Here is a 21,862-nt window from a genome sequence, read left to right as displayed (position 1 = left end):
AAGCCAGCAGCCTTGGACTGGGTGGTGGCCTCCCCTCCTGCTTTCCCTCCTCCTCCCCTGCTGACACCTAGCTGGGAGGGCCCCTGGAGAGGGCAGCAGCAGACTCATGGCTGAGTAAGGAAGCTCTTATTCACCCTGAAAGCCCCTAAGGAGGGCCTGGGCAATCCTGGGGCATTCTTGCTTCCCACATGATTCTGGAATCTTGGTGCCCATTGGGTCCCCTCTTACTGGGCACCCCAGGTGCCTTCACACAGACTCCCTGGGCCTCAGTGACCATTTGTGAGTCAGGAACTCTAAAGGCAGGGATAAGGCTTTTCACCACTTCGTATACTCAAGTGTGGTGGAGGTGGGGGGAAGAACTCAGGACCCAGAGCCAGACAGACAGGGGTCTCATCTGTGCTTTTGCTGTGGGCTGGCTGTGCTGATGGACACACACCACTTTTTTGAACCTGTAGAATCACAGTGAGGATCAAGATTCCCAGATTCTCCTTTGCCTTTCCCTGATGGATGGGGTGTGGGTGTGGACATGAGGATTTGGACCACCAGCTGATGGATAATAACCCCCAGGCAGGGTCGTTCTGACCCTTCCCCCAACTCAGCATCCTGGGCACATTAGAGAAGCACTTGTGTTTCTTAGTTTATCCATCATATTCTCCTTTATTCATCTTTCTCCATCTTGGTCTCCATTGTCCCATCTTTGCTGTGGCCATTCTCCCAAATGCTTTTTCCCTAGGTCCACAGTCCTCCCTCCCTCCCTGTTGGGCAAGGCCTGGGTCTGAGAAAGGGGGATCCCTGGGCCCTAAGGGGCTTTTTCTCCTACTTCCCTGGAGCCCCACCCCCCCTTCAGAACTGCCATAGCTCCTGCCTCCCCTAACCCCTGTCCCAATCTCTTTAGCCTGGACTGGAGCCTGTGCACAGTACTTTCTGGAATTTTGGAGAAAGGAAGTGGGGAAATCTCCCTCCTCTCATTAGTACGGGGGTCAGAAGAGTTCTCAGTAAAGACAGACTCTCTCCCTCTGAGAGGCCAGGAAGCATCACGAGGAAGCCGGACACGCGTGCAGAAGGGCTGGGAGTGAGTCAGCCGCTCTGCCCTCGCCTGGGAGGCAGGGAGTAAGGCGTTGCGGGCAGCAGTCTTCAGGAGACACCCCGAGGATTCCACGGCAGAAGCCTCCTTCTGGGGGCCAGCCAGCGCCCCTACGCCTGCTGCTGAGACATCTGCCTTGCGGAGGAGCTCTGCTCAGCCTTAGTGGGCAAGTTTGGCTGCCTCGAGTTCCAGCCGGCGACACAGCTCCAGGCGACCCCGTAGGCACGGCGGGGGGCTGAGGCGGCCGCAGCCAGTAGCTTCGATGGAAGGCCCCGCGTCCAGCGCCCGCAGCAAGCGAGGCAGGTCGCGCAGCAGACGGTAGCGCGGCAGGGCGCGCAGCGACGGTGGGATGTCACCCTTGACGCAGAGGCGACTGAAGTAAGCAAGCAGCAGCAGCGGGCGCGGGGCGGCGCGGAGCAGAGCGCGCAGGGGCGCGGGGCGGGGGCCCGCGCGGCTCCACAGCAGTAGCACCGTGCCCCGCTCCCGCACCACGCGCGCCCGTGCCGCCCAGAGCCACGGCAGCGGGCCCACGCGTGCAACGCGCGTCCCCTCCCATAGGTCCACGATCACGTCGCGTCCGCCGCCCAGTGCGATCCGCAGCAGTTCCGCCAGCGCCCCCACCAGGCGCCGCTGCGCCTCTGAGTCCGCGGCGTGCAGGAGCAGCACCGGCTGCGCTCGGCGGGGGCCTGCGGGCGGGAGCCGAGGATGAGCAGGGTGGCGGCTGAGGGACAGCCCAGCCTTCTCCCCGGCCTCGGGGCTACATCACAGGATGCCCCTCTCTCCTCCCCCACCCCCGGTCCTTATCTGCGCTGGGGGAGGGTGCCCAGGGCAGCTTTAGTCTGTAGGGAGCCTTGGGGCTAATTAGATAAAGGCGCCCCGGAAGGGGCGAGGGCCAGGGCGCCAGGCTTGGCACGGGCCGCGCAGGCCGCATCTCTGCTCCACTTGCCGCTTGCCCAGCAGAGACTTGGTACAATGGGCACTTTGCCCTGTCTTAACCATTCCTGCCCACTAGGGAACCTGAGGTTCACCTCTTTGGGTAGCAAAGAGCTGGGTGCAGCAGCAGGGACATGGCTCTTGGGGAAGGTGAAGGGTGGGGGCAACTAGCCTAGGAGCTGGGAAGCTCTACATCCCCAGGTCACTTACGAGTGACTGTACCTGACAGCAAGCGCCGGCAGGTGAGGACCAGGACGGCCCCCAGCAGGGTGGTGGGGGCCAGCAGGGCCAGGACCAGGAGTCCCAGGCGTCTATGAGAGACTGAGTCAAGCGGGATGAGGCCGAGCCGGCGCCTCAGTGCCCAACCCCCCTCCTACCGCTGCAGCCGGAGCTCACCATCCGGACACAGGAGGCGCTTCCAGGCAAAGCGGACGTCTGACCTCCACACCTGAGGGCACAGAGCACCCCCGCCCGTGAGCCAGGAGAGCACTTCCTCCGGGGGAAGATGAATGACTGAATGAGGCTTGGGGACGGAGAGGAGGCTACATGCACAGGGAAAGCCTCCGGCCCAGAACAGGTTAAGAGTTGCAGACTCAAAAGGAAACTCAGAGCTGGCCGGGGTGTGCACGCCACGGGGACCTGGTGGGCCGGCCCTGGCTGAAGTAACCAGACACTGCTGAGCTCCAGCCATTGTCACCAGGCCTACATGTGGACACAGAATACCAGGTTTTCTGATTTGTCAAGAAAATCCAGAAGTCGGCTTTTTAAAATATGACATTTCCCAATACTTAAATGGTGGCAACAAATCCCAATTTCAAACACCATGCTGGCCAAAGCAAACATTTGTGCAGACTGGATTTGCCCAGTGTGCCACCTGTGGGGTAGATACTAGCGCAGTGTGTGCAGAGGGAGGGAGGGCAGGATTCCTTACCAGGACACAGTCCCCAGGTCGCAGGAAGGGAATGATGAGGTCTAGTGTCACCGGGCTTGAGCCCTGAGTCTGTCGGAATAAAGAACAAAATGACTGTTCCCACGGAGGCAAATCTGGCTCTGTCCAGCTTCTGAGCCTTTGCCCATGCTGTTTCTCCTTTCCACTACACACCCTCCCCCAAATTATCCCCAGGCTTAATGCCAAGTGCCACCCCTCCAAGAAGCCTTCCCTGATTCCATTCCCAGATCCCACCGATCATTCCCAGATCAGAATTGCTGCAAAAATACACAATGGTCTTGCAGTCAGACACTTGTCAACAGACACATTCCGGGTGCCGACTCTACGCCAAGCCCCGAGGAAAAAAGGCGGGCGCAGATGTTGTCTCTGTCCTCCAGCAGCACACAGAACAGGGAGGCTAATGATAGGCTGTCCCCCTCCTGTCCCGCACACCTGAAAGGGCAGCTTATCCATTAGAAAGAATGTAAGTTGTAGACTCAGGAGACCCCAGTTAATAAAGTCAGGCTTAACGGTTGCCTTGATAGTTCCTAGCTGTGTGGTCTTTGCATGGAAATAGGAGACCTCCCACCCTGAGCCTCACTTTCTTCATTTGTCTGTGAAGGGTAATGATCCCACTTTTCTGGGTTATTGAGAGCGTCACATGGGAATATGCAGGTGAACATCTTTATAACAGACAGGACAGTGTATTCGTCTAATCGTAGTAGCTATATTACACTGTGGATTCCCAGAGGCAAAGACTCAGTTATACACTTTTCTTGTATTTCCCAGGGCCAGAGACAAGGGTAGGCATAGAATAGGCACTAGATAAATGCATACTGAATTGGACAGGATTGATTGCCACCTGCCTACCTGCATGATGTGGCTGCGTCCTACGTTCTGAGTTCTGGAGAGGGAGCTGATCAGAATCTCCATCCTTTGGGAACACCTTCTAACCCGTACCCCACCCTGTCCCAAATGTCCCAAATCCCATTCTCCAGTCAGCCGTAAGCAAGTGCTGAGGCAGTGACTCTCAACTTATGGCTGAACTCAGTGAAGATGGTCTTTTCCCAGCTCAGAGAAACAAATGAGTCCAAGAATTTCTCTCCAGTTCAGCTTTTCCCACAATTTTGTCTTAAATTTTCAGCATGACTTGGTCTTAAATCTTGGGCATTTGCTACCACCTGTCTGCTTGGGAGCCCTCAGAGAATACAAAACAAATAAGCAAGCTGCAAGTGAGCATTTAAGAAAGAACTGGGAAGAGCTAGTCATGCTTAGTCTGCCTGGGGCTGTGGTTTTGCAGATATATTTGTGGTTTTTATATCAGATACACAGAAGAGAGTCTGCTAGTCAAACTGTCCTTAGTTCACATAATAGAGTTAAATCTGTCAGTAGTTTACAGTACTCTGCAAAGAGCACCTCAGCTTCCAGGGGCGCGTCTCCCAAGATTTTAGGTTGGGAGATAGTTCGAGAACCTCTGCCAGCTGCCTGGTGAAAGCAGGCAAAAGCACGTGGTAGAGAACAGCTGGGTAGGGGAGAGCATCAGTATAAAATGTGACAGCAGTTTGAGGCGGCAAGAGAACAGCTGGATGTGGAAGGGGAAGTCTTTTGCCTGTTTATCTCTGTAAGTTCAGAAATTAAAAGGGAAGACCCTGCCAGAGGAGCCAGCTGAACAAAGGCTGATCAAGTAAATAAATAACCAGTAATCAGGGATTTGCTTGCCGCGACCCGCTGTGCTCTGAGCCATAGACCTAGTGGGGGGCCAGGCCCTGGCCAGGCCCTACCTGGCCGATGCTGTACACGGGGGGCGCCCAGCTGTCCTGCCCCAAGCCTGGGGGGCTCCAGGCAGCACTGAATGTGGCGTGCATCCTCGTGAAGAAGTGAAGGGTCAGCTGCTGGGCCTGGGTGTCCATGCTCACATTCCAGGATGGGGCTGCCGGGGTGGGGAAAAGGGTGTCATGTGAGAGACCCTGTTTGGGGAGGTGATAAGAGCTGGGCGGCAGTTGACAGAAAGTTGGGGTGAGAGTTTGGCTTGGTCACAGTTGGGTGAGGGCGAAATCGTGGGAGGGGTTCCCAGCTGGGGTCACTTATTGGCTCACCAGTCTGGTGGGGACATTCAACGTGGCTGCTGTTTCTAAAAGAGAACTGAGAAATCCAAGAATGGCAGGTCAGCAAACTCCAGGCAGCCTCTACATCCCTACCCAGCCCCTCTTGCCCACGTCTGTACCTTGAAGCAGAGCTGGGGGTGCAAGTCCACTTTCTCCAAAACGTACCACTGTGGTGGGAGAAAGGGGTCAGTCAGGAGCAGGGCCCTGGGCCCCAGCCCTGCCCACTCCAGTCCTGGGGAGGCCTGTCTCACCCCGTCTGACTCTTGAGCTGTGGCATTGGGGAGGTCTTCGCAGAGGGTGTGCCAGCCCTGCCTCTGGCAGAGGGAGGCCTCCAGCTTCAGTGGGCAGCGGAGTGTCAGGGCCATGACCATCTGACTGTGCTGGCTGTGGTCAGTAAAGTGCACTGACTTCCAGAAGTCCGAGCCGTCTGGGAAGCAGCAGGGCCAGAGAGTGAGGCCTGGGGAGGCCTGAGCCCCGCTTTGCCCTCATTTTGCCACCACCATTCCCAGGGCATCCGGAGACCACATTTGTGAAGGCTCCCAGCAGTTACTGGCCTGCTAGGAACCCCCAAAATGAGCATGCCTTCTCCAGGGCTCCTTTATTACCGTTTCTATTTAGCAGTCTCCTCTCCTTCCTGCACCATTCTGGCTAGCTCTTTGTTGCTCCCCAAACTTGAAATCTTCATATCTTTGTTTAGGTTCCTCTCAGAACCAGGAATGCCCTCCCTTTCTCCTCTCCTGTCGAAATCCTGCTCATTTTCTGAGTGCAGCTCAGGTGTCACCTCCTTTAAGAGACCTGTTCTTGCTCATGGCAGACTGCACATGGCTTCTCCCTTTCCTGAGTTCATGCTGCACAGCCCAGTCCTTACGTGCAACCCTGCCCTGGAATGCAGGCTGCTTTGTGATATTCACTTGTCGTGTTTGAGTGTCCTATCTCTTCAGCTTGGGGACACAAATATATGTACAGCACTTTAGACGTCAGCAACCACTTTGACATATATTGGATTCAGGCCTCATAAACAGTTGCTAAGTAAGGCAGGGTGAGTGTCGTTATTTTACAGGTGAGAAAACTGAGGCTCAGAGGAAAGTAAGTGGCACAGCTGGGATGTGAGTGAGCCTAGCTCCTCTGGTCCATCCTCAGGACACGACCTCCTACGTCTAATATTTCTGAAGCTCCCACAGTGCCTAGTACTGTGTTCAATACTCTGATTTATTGGCAGGCTGACCTGCAGACATTGTAGCCCTTTTCCCCCATGGAGTCCAGAGAAAGTACCTGCATGCCTTCTGGGGGCTTCCTCCAACACAAGTGTGAAGTAGGTGCGTGTGTGTGTGCGCGCGCGTGCGTGTGTAAGAGACAGAGAGGGGCTGTGCATGCACAAGAGTGCATATGAGCAGGACTCACAGGCTTCCGGCCAGCTCTGGAAGGGACATTTTTTGTGCCTCACGGTGTCCACTTGCAGGTAGGATGCCTGGGGGGACAGGGAGCAGGCAGGGAAGATAGCGGAAGGGCTTTTCCTATATCACTCAGACCTGGAACTCATTCCCGAGCCAGCAGGGCACTGAGGAAGGGGAGCAGTGTGGGGTGTGAGTAGTGGTGCTTGAGTCTGGGGGAGGAACGCCAGGGTCTGGTAGTGAGAACAGAAGTGAGGGGCTGAGTCCTTTTCTCCTTGGAAAGGAGAACCTATCTCCAGAAAGAGGCAGGCTATGAGACCACATTCCTCCCCTTTTGGCTTCCCAAGGCACCTAGTTCCCAAGGCACCTAGTGCCCGTACCTGGGCTCCTCCCTCTGAGTTGCCCAAACGCCCAGTGGCAGGTCTCTGCCTGTATCCTCCCTTTAGTTTCCCCCTGGGAGATAAGGCCCCCTGCCTTTTCTGTCTAGGCCACATAAGTCTTAATGCTAGACCTTCGGAATTAGGGAGAGGAGGACCACCATGAAGGATTAGTGGGGACACGGCTTTGCAGACCATATGGAACCTGGCAATGGCTACATGCCCCCACCGTGACTGATCGGAACCCACAGTGAGGGCAGCTGTCTATCCTGCCTCTGTAGGCCATGGCCAGGTCTGGACCAATGCAAGCTAGGTCTGGGTGGAGCTGAGGTTGGAATTACCCCCAAAAGTGTCCCATGTTCAGCAGGACACTGCCATCTCTGACCCAGCGTATGGCTCATAGTCAAGCTGGCACCAGTCTTTCCAAGCACCCATTAACACCCAGTCCTTTTAAACGTGACTTCCTGAAAATGTGTCTGACCAATGGCACTATCTGGGGCCCTAGGAATGGGGCCATGGACGATCCACACCCTCTTCTCTGCTTACCTCTATGCATAGGCATGGTAGAAGGAATTCATAAGGCAGGTCGACAGTGTGGCCCCAAGACACAATTTTCTGTTGACAAAGCAGCAAAGGGAGAGAAGAAGAGATACCTGAGAAAGAGCACAGGCACCCTAGTCCAGGGCAGGAGGAAGCTGGGACCTTGGCCAACACCCTATTTTTCCTCTTGTATGAGACTAAATTCTTTCATCGAAAAATTTCCTCTTAAAGGGTCTCTGCTCTATACTCTGACCATTTTCTCTCGGTGTCTCAATGTATGGAGTGGGGGAGGGAGGAGTCAGGGAAAGGAACATATATTTAATGAGCACCACTGTATGCCAGGTAGGGTGCTGGGTGCTAAAGAAATAATTGAATGCCAGCATCACAATGATGTCGGGAGGCGTCATCACCATTCTATAAAGGAAGAGAGCTGAGGGCCTCAGGGGTGCGGCTTCAATCCCTGCAAATGGTGCCAGCTGTTACAAGGACCTCTGTGACAACTGGAGGTTAAGGTGGGGTGTCCTTCTGGGCTGGGAGAATGGGGACATCCCAATCTCTGAGGGGCAGCAACAAAGGGAGGGCAATGGAAGGGTACCAGGACAGATGTGACCACTGTTATTTTCTCAGGGAGAACAACTTCTTGAAGGAACTGAAATAGCTTCTTAATGAATGCAACCTGAATCTCACTGGTGGGCTTCTCGTTGCGGGTAAATACCATATTCATTTCTCTGCTAATCATGGTTGCTCCAGGTCTCTGTGGGCCCTTTCCTTCCCTCTTCCCCCTGTGTTTTCTGTCTAGTCCAAAGAGGTCTTCATGCTCAACACTTCAGACTTGTGGGTGCTGGAGAATTATCTTCCCTCTCTACCTCAGGCTCCCTGTATGTATAAGGGGTAGGCTGTTTTCCTCCAGCACTGAGCGATCTGGCTTTTTACAGGGCAATGGCACTCCATACCTGGACATCAAAGGGACTGCTCAGGTCTTCACACTCTAGTGCCCACTGGTGACAAAGACGCACGCTGACCTCATGGCCTGGGGGAACGCTCACACGAATAGCCCGTGCCTCGGGCAGCAAGTCGAAGGAAAACTCGGGCCCTGGGGAGAAAGGGAGCTTGGTGGTCTTGTGTCTTGCCCTTAGCAAAAGCACTACGACTTGACTGGGCCCATCTCCAGTCACACCCCCATGCCTACCTTTGTGCTTTTGTGAGCCCTGTCTTGGGAGCTCTTCCACTGCCCCTGGATCTGACGGTTGGGTCCTTTTAGAGCGTTGCCCCTTGTGGGAGCTGTCTGGGGAGGGGACGGAGATATGATGGCCCTTCTCAGACAGGCAACAGCTACTCAGCAGCTTCCTCTGTGGGCAGAGAGCAAGGTTGGCCTTAGGCCAGGAATCAGGATCTCTGGCTTCTGTCTCCCTCTGGAACATGGGACACCACAGTCAAGTTGTTCGACCTTTAGGCTTCAGTTTCCCTAACTGTGTAATGGACAGAACAGTCTACTTCATCTCCATACTTTCCATCTCTTTCATGTAGCTGGAGAACAAAATGAGAGGACAGAAAGCAAAGGCCTGGGGTGTAGGCTAGGGCTGGAACTGGAAAGTACCTGAGCAGACACTGGCATCGTGTGTCTCCTACAGAACTGGAACGTGTAAGACTTTCTGGATTTCTGCACCAGGCAGTGGAACCTGTCCCGCTGAGGGCCTGCACAGGAAAGGAAGGACATATTTCATATCAGCCCTTCAGTGCCCCTCCCCTACCTGGAGATGTGCCCAATGTTGGACTGTAAGTCATTTTAGATCAAGGGGGGTAATGATATCAAGCCTCTTGTCTCCTGAAAGTTAAGATACAATCAAAAAAGGATTAATTTCTTAAGTCGCAAAAAGATATATATATATATATATATATATAAAGATATATACACACACACATACACATATATATGTATGTGTGTGTGTATATATCTTTATATATATATATATATATATCTTTTTGCGACTTAAGAAATTAATCCTTTTTTAATTGTATGTATATATATATACATATGCATATCTTCCTCTACTTAAGAAATATATATAAATATATATACATATATATGAAGATGTTCACTGTCGCATTATTTATAACTGAAAAATAACAAACTGCCAATTCTTAAGCAGTGTATGGGCATTTAGTATGTATCGGGCACTGAGCTAGGCAATGAAAATACAGCATTAACTAAGAACAATCTTACTTTACAAACAGAAGGTAATAATAGTAAATTTATAGAACTAAAACATTTTAATTCCAAGAATTGGTGCCAGATGAGAAGAGAAACACCTTCACAAAATGATACAAATGAACTCACTAAGAGCAGTCACAGTGTGCTATTTTAGGATGCCCCAAGTCTCTGTTGAGGTTGACAATGGGACAAACATGAGTTCTAGTATAATAAGTCCCACTTGCCTCAGCCTGGGGCCCCGCACCCCACCAGTACCAAAATTCCCTAATTCACAAATCCACTGAGATGGCTGTTTCTCATACCTGAAGGAACTGACACCAGATGCAGGCACACACAGTAGGGGCAGTGCCAGAGCCGAGCACACCAAGGCTTTGGGGAGCTAGGGAGGGCAAACCGGGTACAGCAAGGAATATGGGCAGACCTTCCTGCGAAAGATGAAAAGGAAATCAAGTGGTAAGGTCCAAGGAGGTCCCTCCTGCCTCAGACAAGTTGGACTTGAGGCTGAGCCACTTCCATCCTGCCCATGTGACCTTGGGCAGGGGAAGGGCCTTACTGAGCCTCAGCTTATCATTCATAAAGTAGAGCTATTGTCAAGATCAAGTAAGATAATATGTGGGACAATGTGTCCTGTGGGAGCTGTCTGGGGAGGGGACGGAGATGTGATGGTCCTTCTCAGACAGGCAACAGCTACTCAGCAGCTTCCTCTGTGGGCAGAGAGCAAGGTTGGCCTTTGGCCAGGAATCAGGATCTCTGGCTTCTGTGTCTCCCTCCAGAACATGGGACACCACAGTCAAGTTGCTCAAACTTTAGGCTTCAGTTTCCCTAACTGTGTAATGGACAGAACAATCTACTTCATCTCCACACTGACAGGTAAGGGGGAGTGCCTGGAGATTTACTGTGTCTCTCATTTAATGCTCCCCACAGCTCAGGGGAGATGGTCTTCATTATACAATCATTTCTACTGCACTGACAGACCCTTTGGAAACTGAAGATCAGAGGGGTTAAGTGCATTGCCTGCAGCCACACGTGGAGTAAGTGGTAGAATTGTGATGCAAATCCAGTCTTGTCCTGATTCCTTGATACTATGCTACTTCCCAGGCTGGGAACCAAGAATTACAATGGAAGTCCTGCTCCCCAGCCCATTAAGCTGCTCTTGGACTTGGATTGCCCCTGGACACATGCTTCTGGAACAAAGGGATGTGGGGGAAAAGAGCAGGGCAGGAGACTCACCAGCAAGACTGTCATCCTGAAGGTGCAGGGCCCAGTAGGGGGGAAAAAGGAGATAACTAGAATTAGTGGGGATTTCCATAAAGAGCGCTCTCCCTGGGATCTCTGCCTCTAAAATCCCCTAATTCCAAGGCCTGGACGCTAATAGCCCATCCACTGTGGCTCTTTCCTCCCCAGCTCCATCTCACCCAGGCCCTGAGCCCACCAGGACCTTGGCTGCTCCTTGGAGACTGTGTAAGAGCTCACAGTAAGGCTTCCACCAGAGCACAGGGACTTGGGCAGGTAGGAAAGGACAGACAGGAGAGTGGGGAGCTTTGCCGGCCTGTGCCAGGCAGGTGTCCCCACCCAGCAGCAAGCGGCACCTTACCATGTGGGAGGCCAGCAGACAGCCGGTGTTCCAGCAGGGCTGACAGGGGCAGCCAATCCCAGCGGAGGCAGAGAGGCCAATGAGCAGCAGGCGGAGAGGCAGGAGCAGGGCTGCCAGCGTGGGGCTCCCCATGGGCTTCTGTCTAGTCAGGGCGCCCAGAACATGGCTGCACAGCCTGAAGGTGGGCAGCAAGTCTTTCTTTACAGCAGCAGGGAGTGCAGTGCCAGCAGGAGCCCTCGCCTCAGCCTGCCCTGCCCCGCCCAGCCCCAAAGCTCCTCCTGAATCCTAACCAGCAGGCCAGGCCACATTCCTTCTCCTCCAGGCAAAGGTACTTCAGGATGCTTGCCCCCAAGAAAACCCTACTGGCCTTTACTGCCTTCTGCTCGGGCAGAGAAATAACAGGAAAAAGGCCAGCACAGGGTTAGGGGTATGGTGGGCTGCACCCCTTTCTTAACCCCTCCTCCTCCTGCAACACCCTCTGGATCTGACCCGCCCATTATGATGCTCTTGGACTTGGATCTCCCTGGAACACACGCTTCATCCCCTCACTTAAAGCATTAACAGAGCTATTAAGCACTACTCTGCACTGGGTGCCCGAGACAGAGGGGATTGAGGGACCATTTCGCGTTGGGCAGAACAAGAAAGCACTATAGGACACACAAAAGCCTCCCCTACCCCATGTGCACCCTGGCTCCCCACCTGGCTCACTCTCAGGACTGCAGTCCAGATCCCTCTCCAGCCATTGGCTAGTTCCAGCTTTTCTGGGCAAAGGGCTCCATGCCAAAGGGGCCTCGGGCTTCAAGGATCCGCTAATCAGCAGTCTGCTCAGGAAGCCCCAGAGCTCACAGCAGAGCCCAGGAGCTAAGGGAGTGGGCCCCACGCACTGACCTGGTTTCCTGTGGTTTCCGATGATGCTGACGACGCTCCAGTCTTTGTGGGGACCCTCCCCAACATCCCACAGCTTCCTCCTGCTCATGGAGCATTTGAGCTGCTTCAGCCCTCACCTTGGTGACACATACAGTGGAAAGAAAGTTGGGGGCACACCTAGCAGGTTAAGGCATCTTGAAATTATCATTGACCCTCTGCACGTTTCAGTAGCCTTCTTTCGGCTAATTCTAGTTTCAAAGTCTTGAGGTCCACTGTCGGAAGATCCCATCCTACCCATTATCCTAAAACTACCATCGAGCTTGTGAGTTCCTTTTGAGGAAAGGGCCTTTCTTATTGTGCTTCATCAATGCCTAGGGGTGGATGTCGTGAAACAGGTGCTGTGCACTTGAATGAATGTAAATTATGATACACTTCATCCAAGTATCAGTTTACCTGTTTCACATTTCACAAAGCACTTTGGTATTTGATTCTCCTAATTACCTTGTAAGACAGGTGGGAATTATTTTCATTTCATAAAGAGAAGTAAGGAGAAAGGAACATGATTTGGTCAAAGTCACGGTCTCTAGCTTAGGGAGTTCTACTTCTGCCAGCCTCTCACAGTTCGATTCTCTTATGGTCTCTACTCGAATTCCTTCATCTCCCTCTGCTCCTGGGAATGTCAAAGAGTCTTCCTGACACAGTTCTGTCTTTTGGTCTTGGAGCCCATCACTGCAAACAAATGTGAAGAAAGATGTGAAGGAAGAAAAGGGTGGTCTGGCCATTCTAAAGATCCGTTAGGGAGTCCTCCCCCCAAAATTGTTGCCTAACCCACAGTAGTTTAGATCAACATAGATAATGCATTTTTCAATGCTAAGAACATGACGTGAAAAACTTGGTTCTGTTCTAGAATACTTCTTTTTTGACCCTTTATTATCTTCTGATCTCTCACAGTAAAAATATTTGATTCATTTCTCCCTAACCATGGCTAAGGTATGGTAGGAGGAGCAGAAAAATAAATGGAGACACATACAGACACACAAAAGGAAAAATAGAAGGGGAAAGAAAGGAGCACAAAGAAAGGAAAAGGAACAAAGACAAGAAAGAGAGGAGAGAAAAGGAGGTCTGAGTTGTATTTGTCTTGCTGGTTTACTTATTTATTGTAGAGCCTATTTCAAAAAGGATTTAAGGCAGAAAGCGCAGCGAGTGAATTCCAGCACACCCTGGCAAAAGGGAGGGGATCAGATCAACATTTGCTGAACTACTCTGAGGCTCTGGTCCCTGTGCTCTGCCCACACGATCGCATCTTGTTAGTGCTAGTATCCTTGAGGTCAGTCTTATTAAAACATTTTACACACGAGGCAACACTGGGAAGATTTAGTAACTTGTCCAAACACGAAAATGAAGAGCTGGGACTCACCACCAGGGCTTTCAGCCTCTGGCTGCCAGGACACACTGCTTAGGAGAGCTGTGGGATGTCAGAAGGTTTCCAGGCCCTGAGTCCATGGAAGTACTAGCATTAGCAGTGTGATGTTGTTGGGTTAACAATGTGGAGGAAGAAACTGGAATCGCTGGAAAGAACAAAGGAAAGTAGCTCTTTATAATAGTTTGTCAATGGTCAGACTTCCAGAAGAGTAGGAATTGTCTGGCAAGTTGTCAACAAGGGAGGAGTAACTCTGTAGCTGGAATAGGAGGTGGCCAAGTGGAGTAAAAGCAACAGGTGTGTGGTAGGTAGGCTTTCAGCTCCGAGGCCCTGTCCTGATGGAAGGTGGCTGAGGCCTGTCTCGCCTTGGGTTTGCCTGAATGAGCTAACCTACGCTCCATACTCCAATACCTTTACCTGGGGACCAAGCCAGGAGCTCAGGAGATCTTGACAGGTCCCTGCACGTGCTCAGGTACAGAGGACACGGTGGGAGACCTTGGGCAGCTGTTTTTCTTGACAGAGTTTGACCCACGCATGGACTCTGGTCAGACCATGCTGCAGCCGCTGCAGGCTCTTCCTGTAATTGTCGATTCCTAAGGTCTGTTGGGGCAACTGTGCCCGTTAGTGCACCCTGGGCAGGAAGGGCCAACCAATTAGACCAATGTGCACAAAGAGTTTACAAGCATCCCTTCCTCATGTCTGCTCTTCCAGAAGGGATCCACCTTCAGAATTCTGAGGCAAGAATTTATGCCTAAGAGAAGGTGGAACTCCCAATCTGGGAGGGAGAAGCCAACACTGCTCATCACAGGAAGCGACTGTGGTAGATATTAAGTACCTACTATGTGCTAGACTGTTCATTTGCTTTATTTAACCCTCACAACCCTGGCAGGTACCTACTATGATTCCCATTTGTCAGACTAAAAACAGAAGCCCAAGTATCTTGCTCAAGGCAAAAGGTACTAAAATCCCTGGCTAGAATTCCAACTGAAGTTGATCTTACATCAGAAACTGTTCATTCCGTGACACCACACTGCCTTTCTCAGGGATTACATGCTTTCTAAGGCTCCTTCCATTGCCTATTCTCTAGTTCTGTAAACATCAGGGAATGATAACCATTCCCCAAAATTTATACAGGGTTACATAGTTCACAAAGCACTTCCACAATACTTCACCTCATTTCATCTTCAAAACAATCCTGTGAAATAGGCGGGTTGATCTAAGCCTTGATTTGGTAGGTGCGGTGGTAATTGAACCCCAGTCTTCTGATTGAAATGCAGTGCTCTTCCCGCTAAATCAAGACCCCTTTCAAAGAGAATCTTGTTTGCTTCAGGGAACACAACAACCCTAAGACAGGAAAAGATGGAAAAGCCCAGAGAAACAGAATTCCAACAACCTAACAAGCAGAAAACTAAAATAACCATAATGGCCTTTTTTTGGCATTGACAATAATTTTCAATAATAATTTTCAATTGAAAATAATAATTTTCAATTGAAAATAATAATTTTCAATTGACACTAATGGGTCTTCAGAAGCACTCCAAAACTGCAAAGTGCTATTCTAATAACCAAAGACATTTTTATTTGTTTTTATTAGGTTGGTGCAAAAGTAATTGCCGTTTAACAGGTTAAAAATAACTGCAAAAACCTCAATTACTTTTTTTTTTTTTTAAACTTTTTATTTATTTGAAGTGTGTTTTTCCAGGACCCATCAGCTCCAAGTCAAATAGTTGTTTCAATCTAGTTGGAGAGGGTGCAGCTCATAGTGGCCCATGTGGAGATCGAACCGTCAACTTTGCTGTCAAGAGCACCACGCTCTAACCAACTGAGCTAACCGGCCACCCCTCAATTACTTTTGCACCAACCTAATACTAATAATTATTTGCATCTCAATTTGACAATTAGCAATCTGTACTTGATATACATAATCCCATTACCCACATACTTCCATCTGCTGCTCTCTGATCTCCAAATTCTACCCTTGCATTAGTCTAGTTCTTTCCTCTGCGAAATACATTCTGATTTTAGTCTACGGTAGGACGAGTTACTGCATTCAATAAGTTCAGAGTGCACACTGTGTCAAGTGCTGAGCAAAGGGTGAAGAAGGCATGTAAACTAGTAATTCTGCCAACAAAAGAGGTAAAATAAAAATGCCCTGTGAATTCAAAGAAAGAACTCTCACTCCTTGAAGGAACCAGAATTACCATATAAATTGGGTCTTGAAGGATAAGTAATAAAGGAGTAGGAAAGTAGAAAAAGGAAATTTTTAAGCAAAGGAAACTGGGAAAATATGGAACCAACATGGGGATCCATAAGAGGTTCTGCTGAGATAGACAGTATGTGGTGAGAGAATTGGGAGATAACGCAGGACTGCTGCATTGAGACCACACTTTGGACATCTCACTGAGATTAAGGAATTTGGGTTGTTCAAATAATAATGGCACCTAGTAGGGACTTAATGAGAATGATCCAGAGCTGTGCTCTGTATACTCACTTGCACACAGAGATGCAGGAAAAGGAATGAATGTAGGGTTAAGTTTGGGACACACTGAGTTGGACATGACAATCAGAACATCGAGACGAAGAGGTTTTGCAGTTACAAGTTACTGCCAAGACGTAATAGTGACTGAGTACATACCTAGTGTTTACAGAACAAAAGAATAAGTACGATTGGAGAGGGGCGAGATCTGCACTTAGAGATTTGGGCACGATCCAGAGACAATAAAGTCAAGTGGGTAAGAGCAAAGGGACACACAACTTTCATTTACTCTGTGTCAGACTTTTAGGTGTCAAAGGGTCTTTGGTTCACACTCTCTTTCCCACTTCTATTTTTAACGTATCTGCTCCACACCCTTAAATACTGTGTTCATTAGTTATTCCACATTTATATCATGTTTCACCTAGATTGCATATTCCCTATATGCAGAGATACTTTAAAATGCTTTTGGATACTGTAACACAGTGCAGTAGTTCCCTCCCCCCATCTGCAGTTTCACCTTCTGTGGTTTCAGTTACCCACAGTCAACCATGGTCCAAAAATATTAAAAGGAAAATTCCAGAAATAAACAATTTATAAGTTTAAATTGCACGCCATTTTGAATAATGTGATGAAATCGAGCACTGAGACAACATTCACATAACTTTTATTACAGTATATTGTTATAATTATTCTATTTTATTTTTACTGTTGCTATTCTCTTACTGTGCCTAATTTATAAATTAAACTTTATCATAGGTATGTATAGGAAAAAACAGTATATGTAGGGTTTAGCAGTATCCACAGTTTCAGGCATCCACTGGGGGTCTTAGAACTTATCCCCCACAGATAAGGGGGGACTGCTATATCAGGCACACAACTGACACTGTTAACAATGAATGATAAACATGAATACCAACCAAAAGAAGACTCCCATTAACTCAAGCAGGATAAATTAGAATGGACTAGAGATGGAGAGATGAAATGTATGGCGCATCCTGCCAATCAGCTACAGAGTGGGTGTAAGGACTTAAGTTCCTTACACCCAGTTCACTTCTCTATGGCCACTGCCAGGTTTCTCAGGAAGCTCCCACCTATCTCCTAGTGTCTAATGCCACTCAAGCAACACATCATTCAGTCTCTGTTAAAGCCCAAACACAAGGCACAGAGTGGACAGGGCAGTTATGACTTTATTGAGGTTTTTTAAATTAAAATGCTTCACAGTCGAAACACAGCCTGCAGAGGAAGTGGCCTCCTAAATATTTCCTGCCCAATGACCCACATATTGAAGGAGAATTTAGTTTATTCCCTATTTCCTTCTGTCTCAGTGCCTAAGGGGTAATGGATGGAAGTGGAGAGAATGACCAAAAAGCGGCAAGGAAGAGGCTCGGTCTTAAAAGAAAAACCCTGAAGGACCTCAACTTCAACTAGCTGAAGTTTGTCTTACAGCTATTCATCACCCAGTTCCAGCCAATCAGGAATAAGTTAAATACAGTTTTGCCACCTCAGCTGATGACAACAGGTGGAGCTTTCCAGAACTTGGGCCTTGTTTGCACTAGTTGCTAATATCACAGCTGCCAAAATCACCAAAGGAGATTTTAGGACAGATCCTCTCCTGTCTCACTCCGCTCGGTGGGAGGCCCAGGCTTCGCCCCAGCAATCAGTCCATCCGGCAGGCTTCATTTACGCTTCTTCTCTTGTGTGCTGGTGAACCAAGAGTCTAAGAGCTTCTTGCTGTAGTATAACTGCCAGGCATGTACTTGGACCGCCAGCACCAACACCAGGTACATGACGGAGACAGCAGAAAAACCGAAGAGGAAACGGTAGGCCTTGCCATGGCGGTAGAGCTGCTGGGCAGCAGGGAACATCTCCATGCTGCCATAAATAAGGGGGGCGATGGAAAAGAGCCCCATGCTGATCATGGAGAGCACCAGGTAGCTAATGTTGTTGCGGGGGAAGGAGAGGAGGCCCAAGAGCGATGGCATGATGCTCAGCAAATACGGGTACTCCCACTGATAGGGCATGGCCACTTGATCATGTGACAAGAGCCTCAGGTGTCCCACGCTCATCTTGGCAACCAGCAACAGCCATAAGACCAGATGCACGTAGATCAGCTTCTTGATTTCATACTTGAGGGTCACACTGTGGGGCAGAGCAGAGGGAGAAGTGCCTTTCATTCAAAATTTTCTGACCACCAACTATATGTCAGGCAAGTATACTGGACAATGAGATAGAAATGTGAATAAAATATAGTTCCTACCTAGAGGCTGGGCACAAGGAACACAGGAAGAAAAATAATTAGAAAACAAACTGAAGAGCTCTAGTTAACATACGTTGCAAGTAACATGCGATACAGGAAGCAGTAATCAATTCTGCTTGGGAAGTGATGTCTGAGAAGGCTATCTAGAGAAGGTGATACTTGAGCAAGGCTCTGTGGGGCAGGTGGAGATGGGCATTCAAAGGAGAGGTAAGTGCATGCAAGCAAGAAGGTTTGGATAGACATTTGTGTTCCAGGAGAGCCTATGGGTTGGGTATGACAGGAATCTTAGAAGGGAGGGGAGAAGTGGTATATGAAGTTGCAAAGACTACAAAGTGTCGGTTTAAACGCCAAAGAGTAACTCAGAGCAGTATTTAGAAAGATCATTTTGCACTGCAAGAGTATAGCCTAGAGGAAGGAGGTATAGGCAGAGAGGAACCCAGCTCATGCTGCTCATACTTCTCCAGCTAGTGTTGATTTTTCATCTAAAGGAGTATGCATTTCTTATTCTTCTAACACTCACAGGTCCTAAATGTATCCTTTTCACATCCCAGAGGGCAGTTTCTGCTCTAGGCAGGCATGAAAACACTTGGTTGGGTTGTGAGGTATCCTTAGGCAAGGATTTTTAACATAAGAGTAAAGTCAGGGTCCAAAGAGCTTGTCATTCTTTAAAAATCTGGCGAGAAAGATGCAAAAAACATTCTGGGAGAGTTCAATGGATTTAAGGAAAGACAATCTTTAATTTTATTTTATTTTTAAACTATTCATTATAGAAAGTGCGGAAAGGTAGGGGGAAAAAAATCAGTCACCTCTAGACTTCAAGATTCATTAAGGCAGGGACCTTTTCGTTTGTTTTGTTAATAAGCTTTTGTATTGAAGGTATAACATGCCTACAAAGACCAGGTCTGCTTTTGCTCACTATCACATCCTCAGTGCCTAGCACAAAATGCATGATGGGTAGAAACTCAATAAATACCTATTTGTTGAATGAATAAACTAATGTAGAAGTACTCCTTATGTGAGGGTGTTCATAAAATTCATTTTAGGCAGGGAAAGGCTGCACATTCCCCAAAAGAGTCCGACATGGTACACTCACCATGTATTCGGCAGACTCGTATTATGCGCTGGATCTTTTGCTACGTCCTTTATACGAATTATTAGCTCACTAATTCTTCACCCAACCCTAAGAGGTGCATTCCTTTTTTCCATTTGCAGGTGAGGAAACTGAGGTTCAATTAAAAATTATGTCCCCGAGGTCACACAGCGGGGACAGCATCGCCGCGAGCGGAGCCCAGGCGGGTCTGGAACCCCTCAAGTCCCAGGGCGGATCAAGAGGTGGAGTCTATCGGAGCGGCGGGGCTTCCCAGGATGGGGGACAGGGAGGAGGGGACTTGGCAGGTGAACCGGGACTGGCTGGAGAGGAAGGGCTTAAGGCCGGGGGTACGTGGGGCGGGGGCCGTTGCTTTCCAGGCCCTGCAGGCTCCGACGGGGGAGAAGGCCTCTGAGCGCATCGCCTCATTTCATACCTCATCTGGTAGTGCTTGGCGACGCGCTCCCGGTGCTGAAAGTCGCTGCCGTCAGTGCCGGCAGCTCGCGGGCCTGCCCGAGACGCCATTGGCCAGTCACACGGACCCTCTGCCACCTGCAGATACTGTTCGCACCCCCTCAGCTCCGCCACCCCAACAGTCTTACAGCGTGAGAACAACTTCCGGCCTCTCTGTCTCTGGAGGGCCGACTCTATGGTCACTGCGCCCCTACACGCATGCGCACGCTTGCGCGCGGTCTGTCTCTGGATCCCGCCGTGGCCGCCCCTCCTCTAGTGGAAGGCGCCGGAAATTAACCCCGCCCCGCCCCTCCCACCCCCAGCGCTGGCATCTGTTTGCCTTCTCCCTTATAGCGGATTCTCTCGCTTCTTGAGCACTTTCACTTTCTTAAATTCTAATAGGAGTTTAAGACGCCGCTGTCCCCATTTCACAGATTGGCAGGGTTCTGTGACTGTCCCAAGAACATGTATCACACAGTCTCAAAGAATCGCCCCATGGATTACATAATCAATGCAAAGAGAAGAGGGTAAATTTGCAGTGGAGAAACCTGGTGTGCACCCCCTCAACAAAGTAATCAAGGTTAACCTGACTATGGGCGGCCTGATGGCTCAGCTGGTTACAGCCCCAGCTCTCAAGGGCAAGGTTGCCGGTTCAATTCCCGCATGGGATGGTGGGCTGCGCCCCCTGCAACTAAAGACGGAAAACGGCGACTGGACTTGGAGCTGAGCTGCTCTTTCCACAACCAGATTGAAGGACAACGACTTGGAGCTGATGAGCCTTGGAGAAGCACACTGTTTCCCAATAGTCCCCAATTAAATATATATTAAAAAATTTTTTAAAAAGTTGACCACTAATTGATCGGTTGGCCGATTAAGGAATATACTTGGTCAGGTGAATTAAATGTTTTATTGTAAGAGAGAAAAATCTATCGGGCTGAGCAAAAGATGGCTATAGGCCAGGGCTGAATCTAAAGGAGATTGCAGCCGGGAGGGAGAGGGTGAGGAGGGTGTTATAGGGGCTATGCCGACAGGGTAGCATTGTTTGAACAGAAAACGCTCACTGCCTGTAGTCAGTAGCTGTTTTGTGGCGTTTTCTGTTATCTCAAGTGTGGCTCTGTCTCAGGTGCAGGCCAACAGACATTTTGTTGTTTTCTTGCAGATATGGCTCTGTCTATAAGTCAAGGTCTCTGAGACCTAACATTCAGAGACCTAACACTAATGACACCTCGTGCCTCCTGATACTCTGAGATATTCCTGCCAAAGATACTTAACCTGGATCTAATCATGAAGAGATGACTGATAACTTAAATTGAGGGGCATTCTACAAAATAACTGGACTGTACTTTTTAAAAATGTCAGTGCCATTAAAGAAAAATAAATTGTGTAGAGGCAGAAAGTTGAATGGTGGTTGCCAGGACCTTGGGGGAAAAGGAATGAGGAGTTGTTTAATGGGCACAGAGATGAAAAGGAAGACAAAAAAAGTTTGGGAGATGAATGTGGTGATGGTGGCACAAAGTGTGAAAATAATGTCACTAAACTTAAAAATGGTTAATTTACCTATGTAACTTTACTAACAATTGTCACCCCAATAAACTTTTTTTTAAATGGTTAATTTTATGTTATATACATTTATCACAATTTGAAAAATAAATACATAAAATTTTAAATTATCTGAAAAAATCATCTTTTTATATGTTTACAGGTCATTTGAATTTCATTTCCCTGAACTGTGTTCATGTTCTTTGCCCACTTTTCTACTGTTGTTGGTCATTTCAATTCATATACAGATAGAAGAGGGAGAAGACGGAAGAGAGAAGGAAGGAGGGAGGGAGCGAGGGAGGGAGGGAGAGAGAGAGAGAGAGAGAGAGAGAGAGAGGAGATTGGCGTCTTGTCTATATTAGTTGCAATATATTTTTCCTATTTATTGCATGTCTTTTGACTTTACTCATGGTATTACAAGTTTAACATCCAGAATATTTTTTGTAATGTAGTTGAATGTATAATTTTTTTCTTTTTTGGCTTCTCAATTTTGAGCAGTAGCCAGAATCCTTCTCCACTCCAAGGTGTCTCAAATGATTTTCTGCACTTGAACCACGCTCAGACATCTGCCTCCCTCCTGGAATATGATCTTTTCTAAG

The 21,862-nt window shown here is 49.2% G+C and overlaps 2 protein-coding genes across 8 annotated transcripts; both read right to left on the bottom strand.

Annotated features, from left to right (window-relative positions):
- Window positions 1–635: 635 nt before the first annotated feature.
- IL17RE (interleukin 17 receptor E) lies at window positions 636–11,440 on the bottom strand. Of its 7 annotated transcripts, none has more exons than XM_081073188.1 (16): window positions 11,165–11,440; window positions 10,801–10,816; window positions 9,873–9,995; window positions 8,956–9,053; window positions 8,548–8,707; window positions 8,312–8,451; window positions 7,365–7,433; window positions 6,452–6,518; window positions 5,302–5,477; window positions 5,170–5,217; window positions 5,042–5,087; window positions 4,727–4,875; window positions 2,949–3,017; window positions 2,414–2,465; window positions 2,228–2,338; window positions 636–1,770 (listed from the first exon to the last, which is right to left on the bottom strand). In XM_081073188.1, exons 1-16 carry the CDS (start codon window positions 11,294–11,296, stop codon window positions 1,244–1,246), a joined length of 1,983 nt encoding a protein of 660 aa, XP_080929314.1. In that variant the 5' UTR covers window positions 11,297–11,440; the 3' UTR covers window positions 636–1,243. The 7 variants fall into 7 exon arrangements, with proteins under 7 accessions (XP_080929314.1, XP_080929316.1, XP_080929313.1 ...); XM_081073190.1 differs by having other exon boundaries at window positions 2,240–2,338; XM_081073187.1 differs by lacking the exon at window positions 10,801–10,816 and having other exon boundaries at window positions 11,143–11,440.
- A 5,129-nt stretch (window positions 11,441–16,569) lies between these two features.
- Window positions 16,570–19,953, bottom strand: JAGN1 (jagunal homolog 1). Its single transcript, XM_081073194.1, has 2 exons — window positions 19,708–19,953; window positions 16,570–18,066 (listed from the first exon to the last, which is right to left on the bottom strand). The coding sequence occupies exons 1-2, from the start codon at window positions 19,794–19,796 to the stop codon at window positions 17,604–17,606; spliced, it is 552 nt and encodes a 183-aa protein (XP_080929320.1). The 5' UTR covers window positions 19,797–19,953; the 3' UTR covers window positions 16,570–17,603.
- Between the last annotated feature and the right edge of the window lie 1,909 nt (window positions 19,954–21,862).

The sequence above is a fragment of the Rhinolophus hipposideros genome, assembly GCF_964194185.1.
Source record: "Rhinolophus hipposideros genome assembly, chromosome: 14".
Classification (NCBI taxonomy): domain Eukaryota; kingdom Metazoa; phylum Chordata; class Mammalia; order Chiroptera; family Rhinolophidae; genus Rhinolophus; species Rhinolophus hipposideros.
This window is presented reverse-complemented; position numbering and strand designations above follow the sequence as displayed.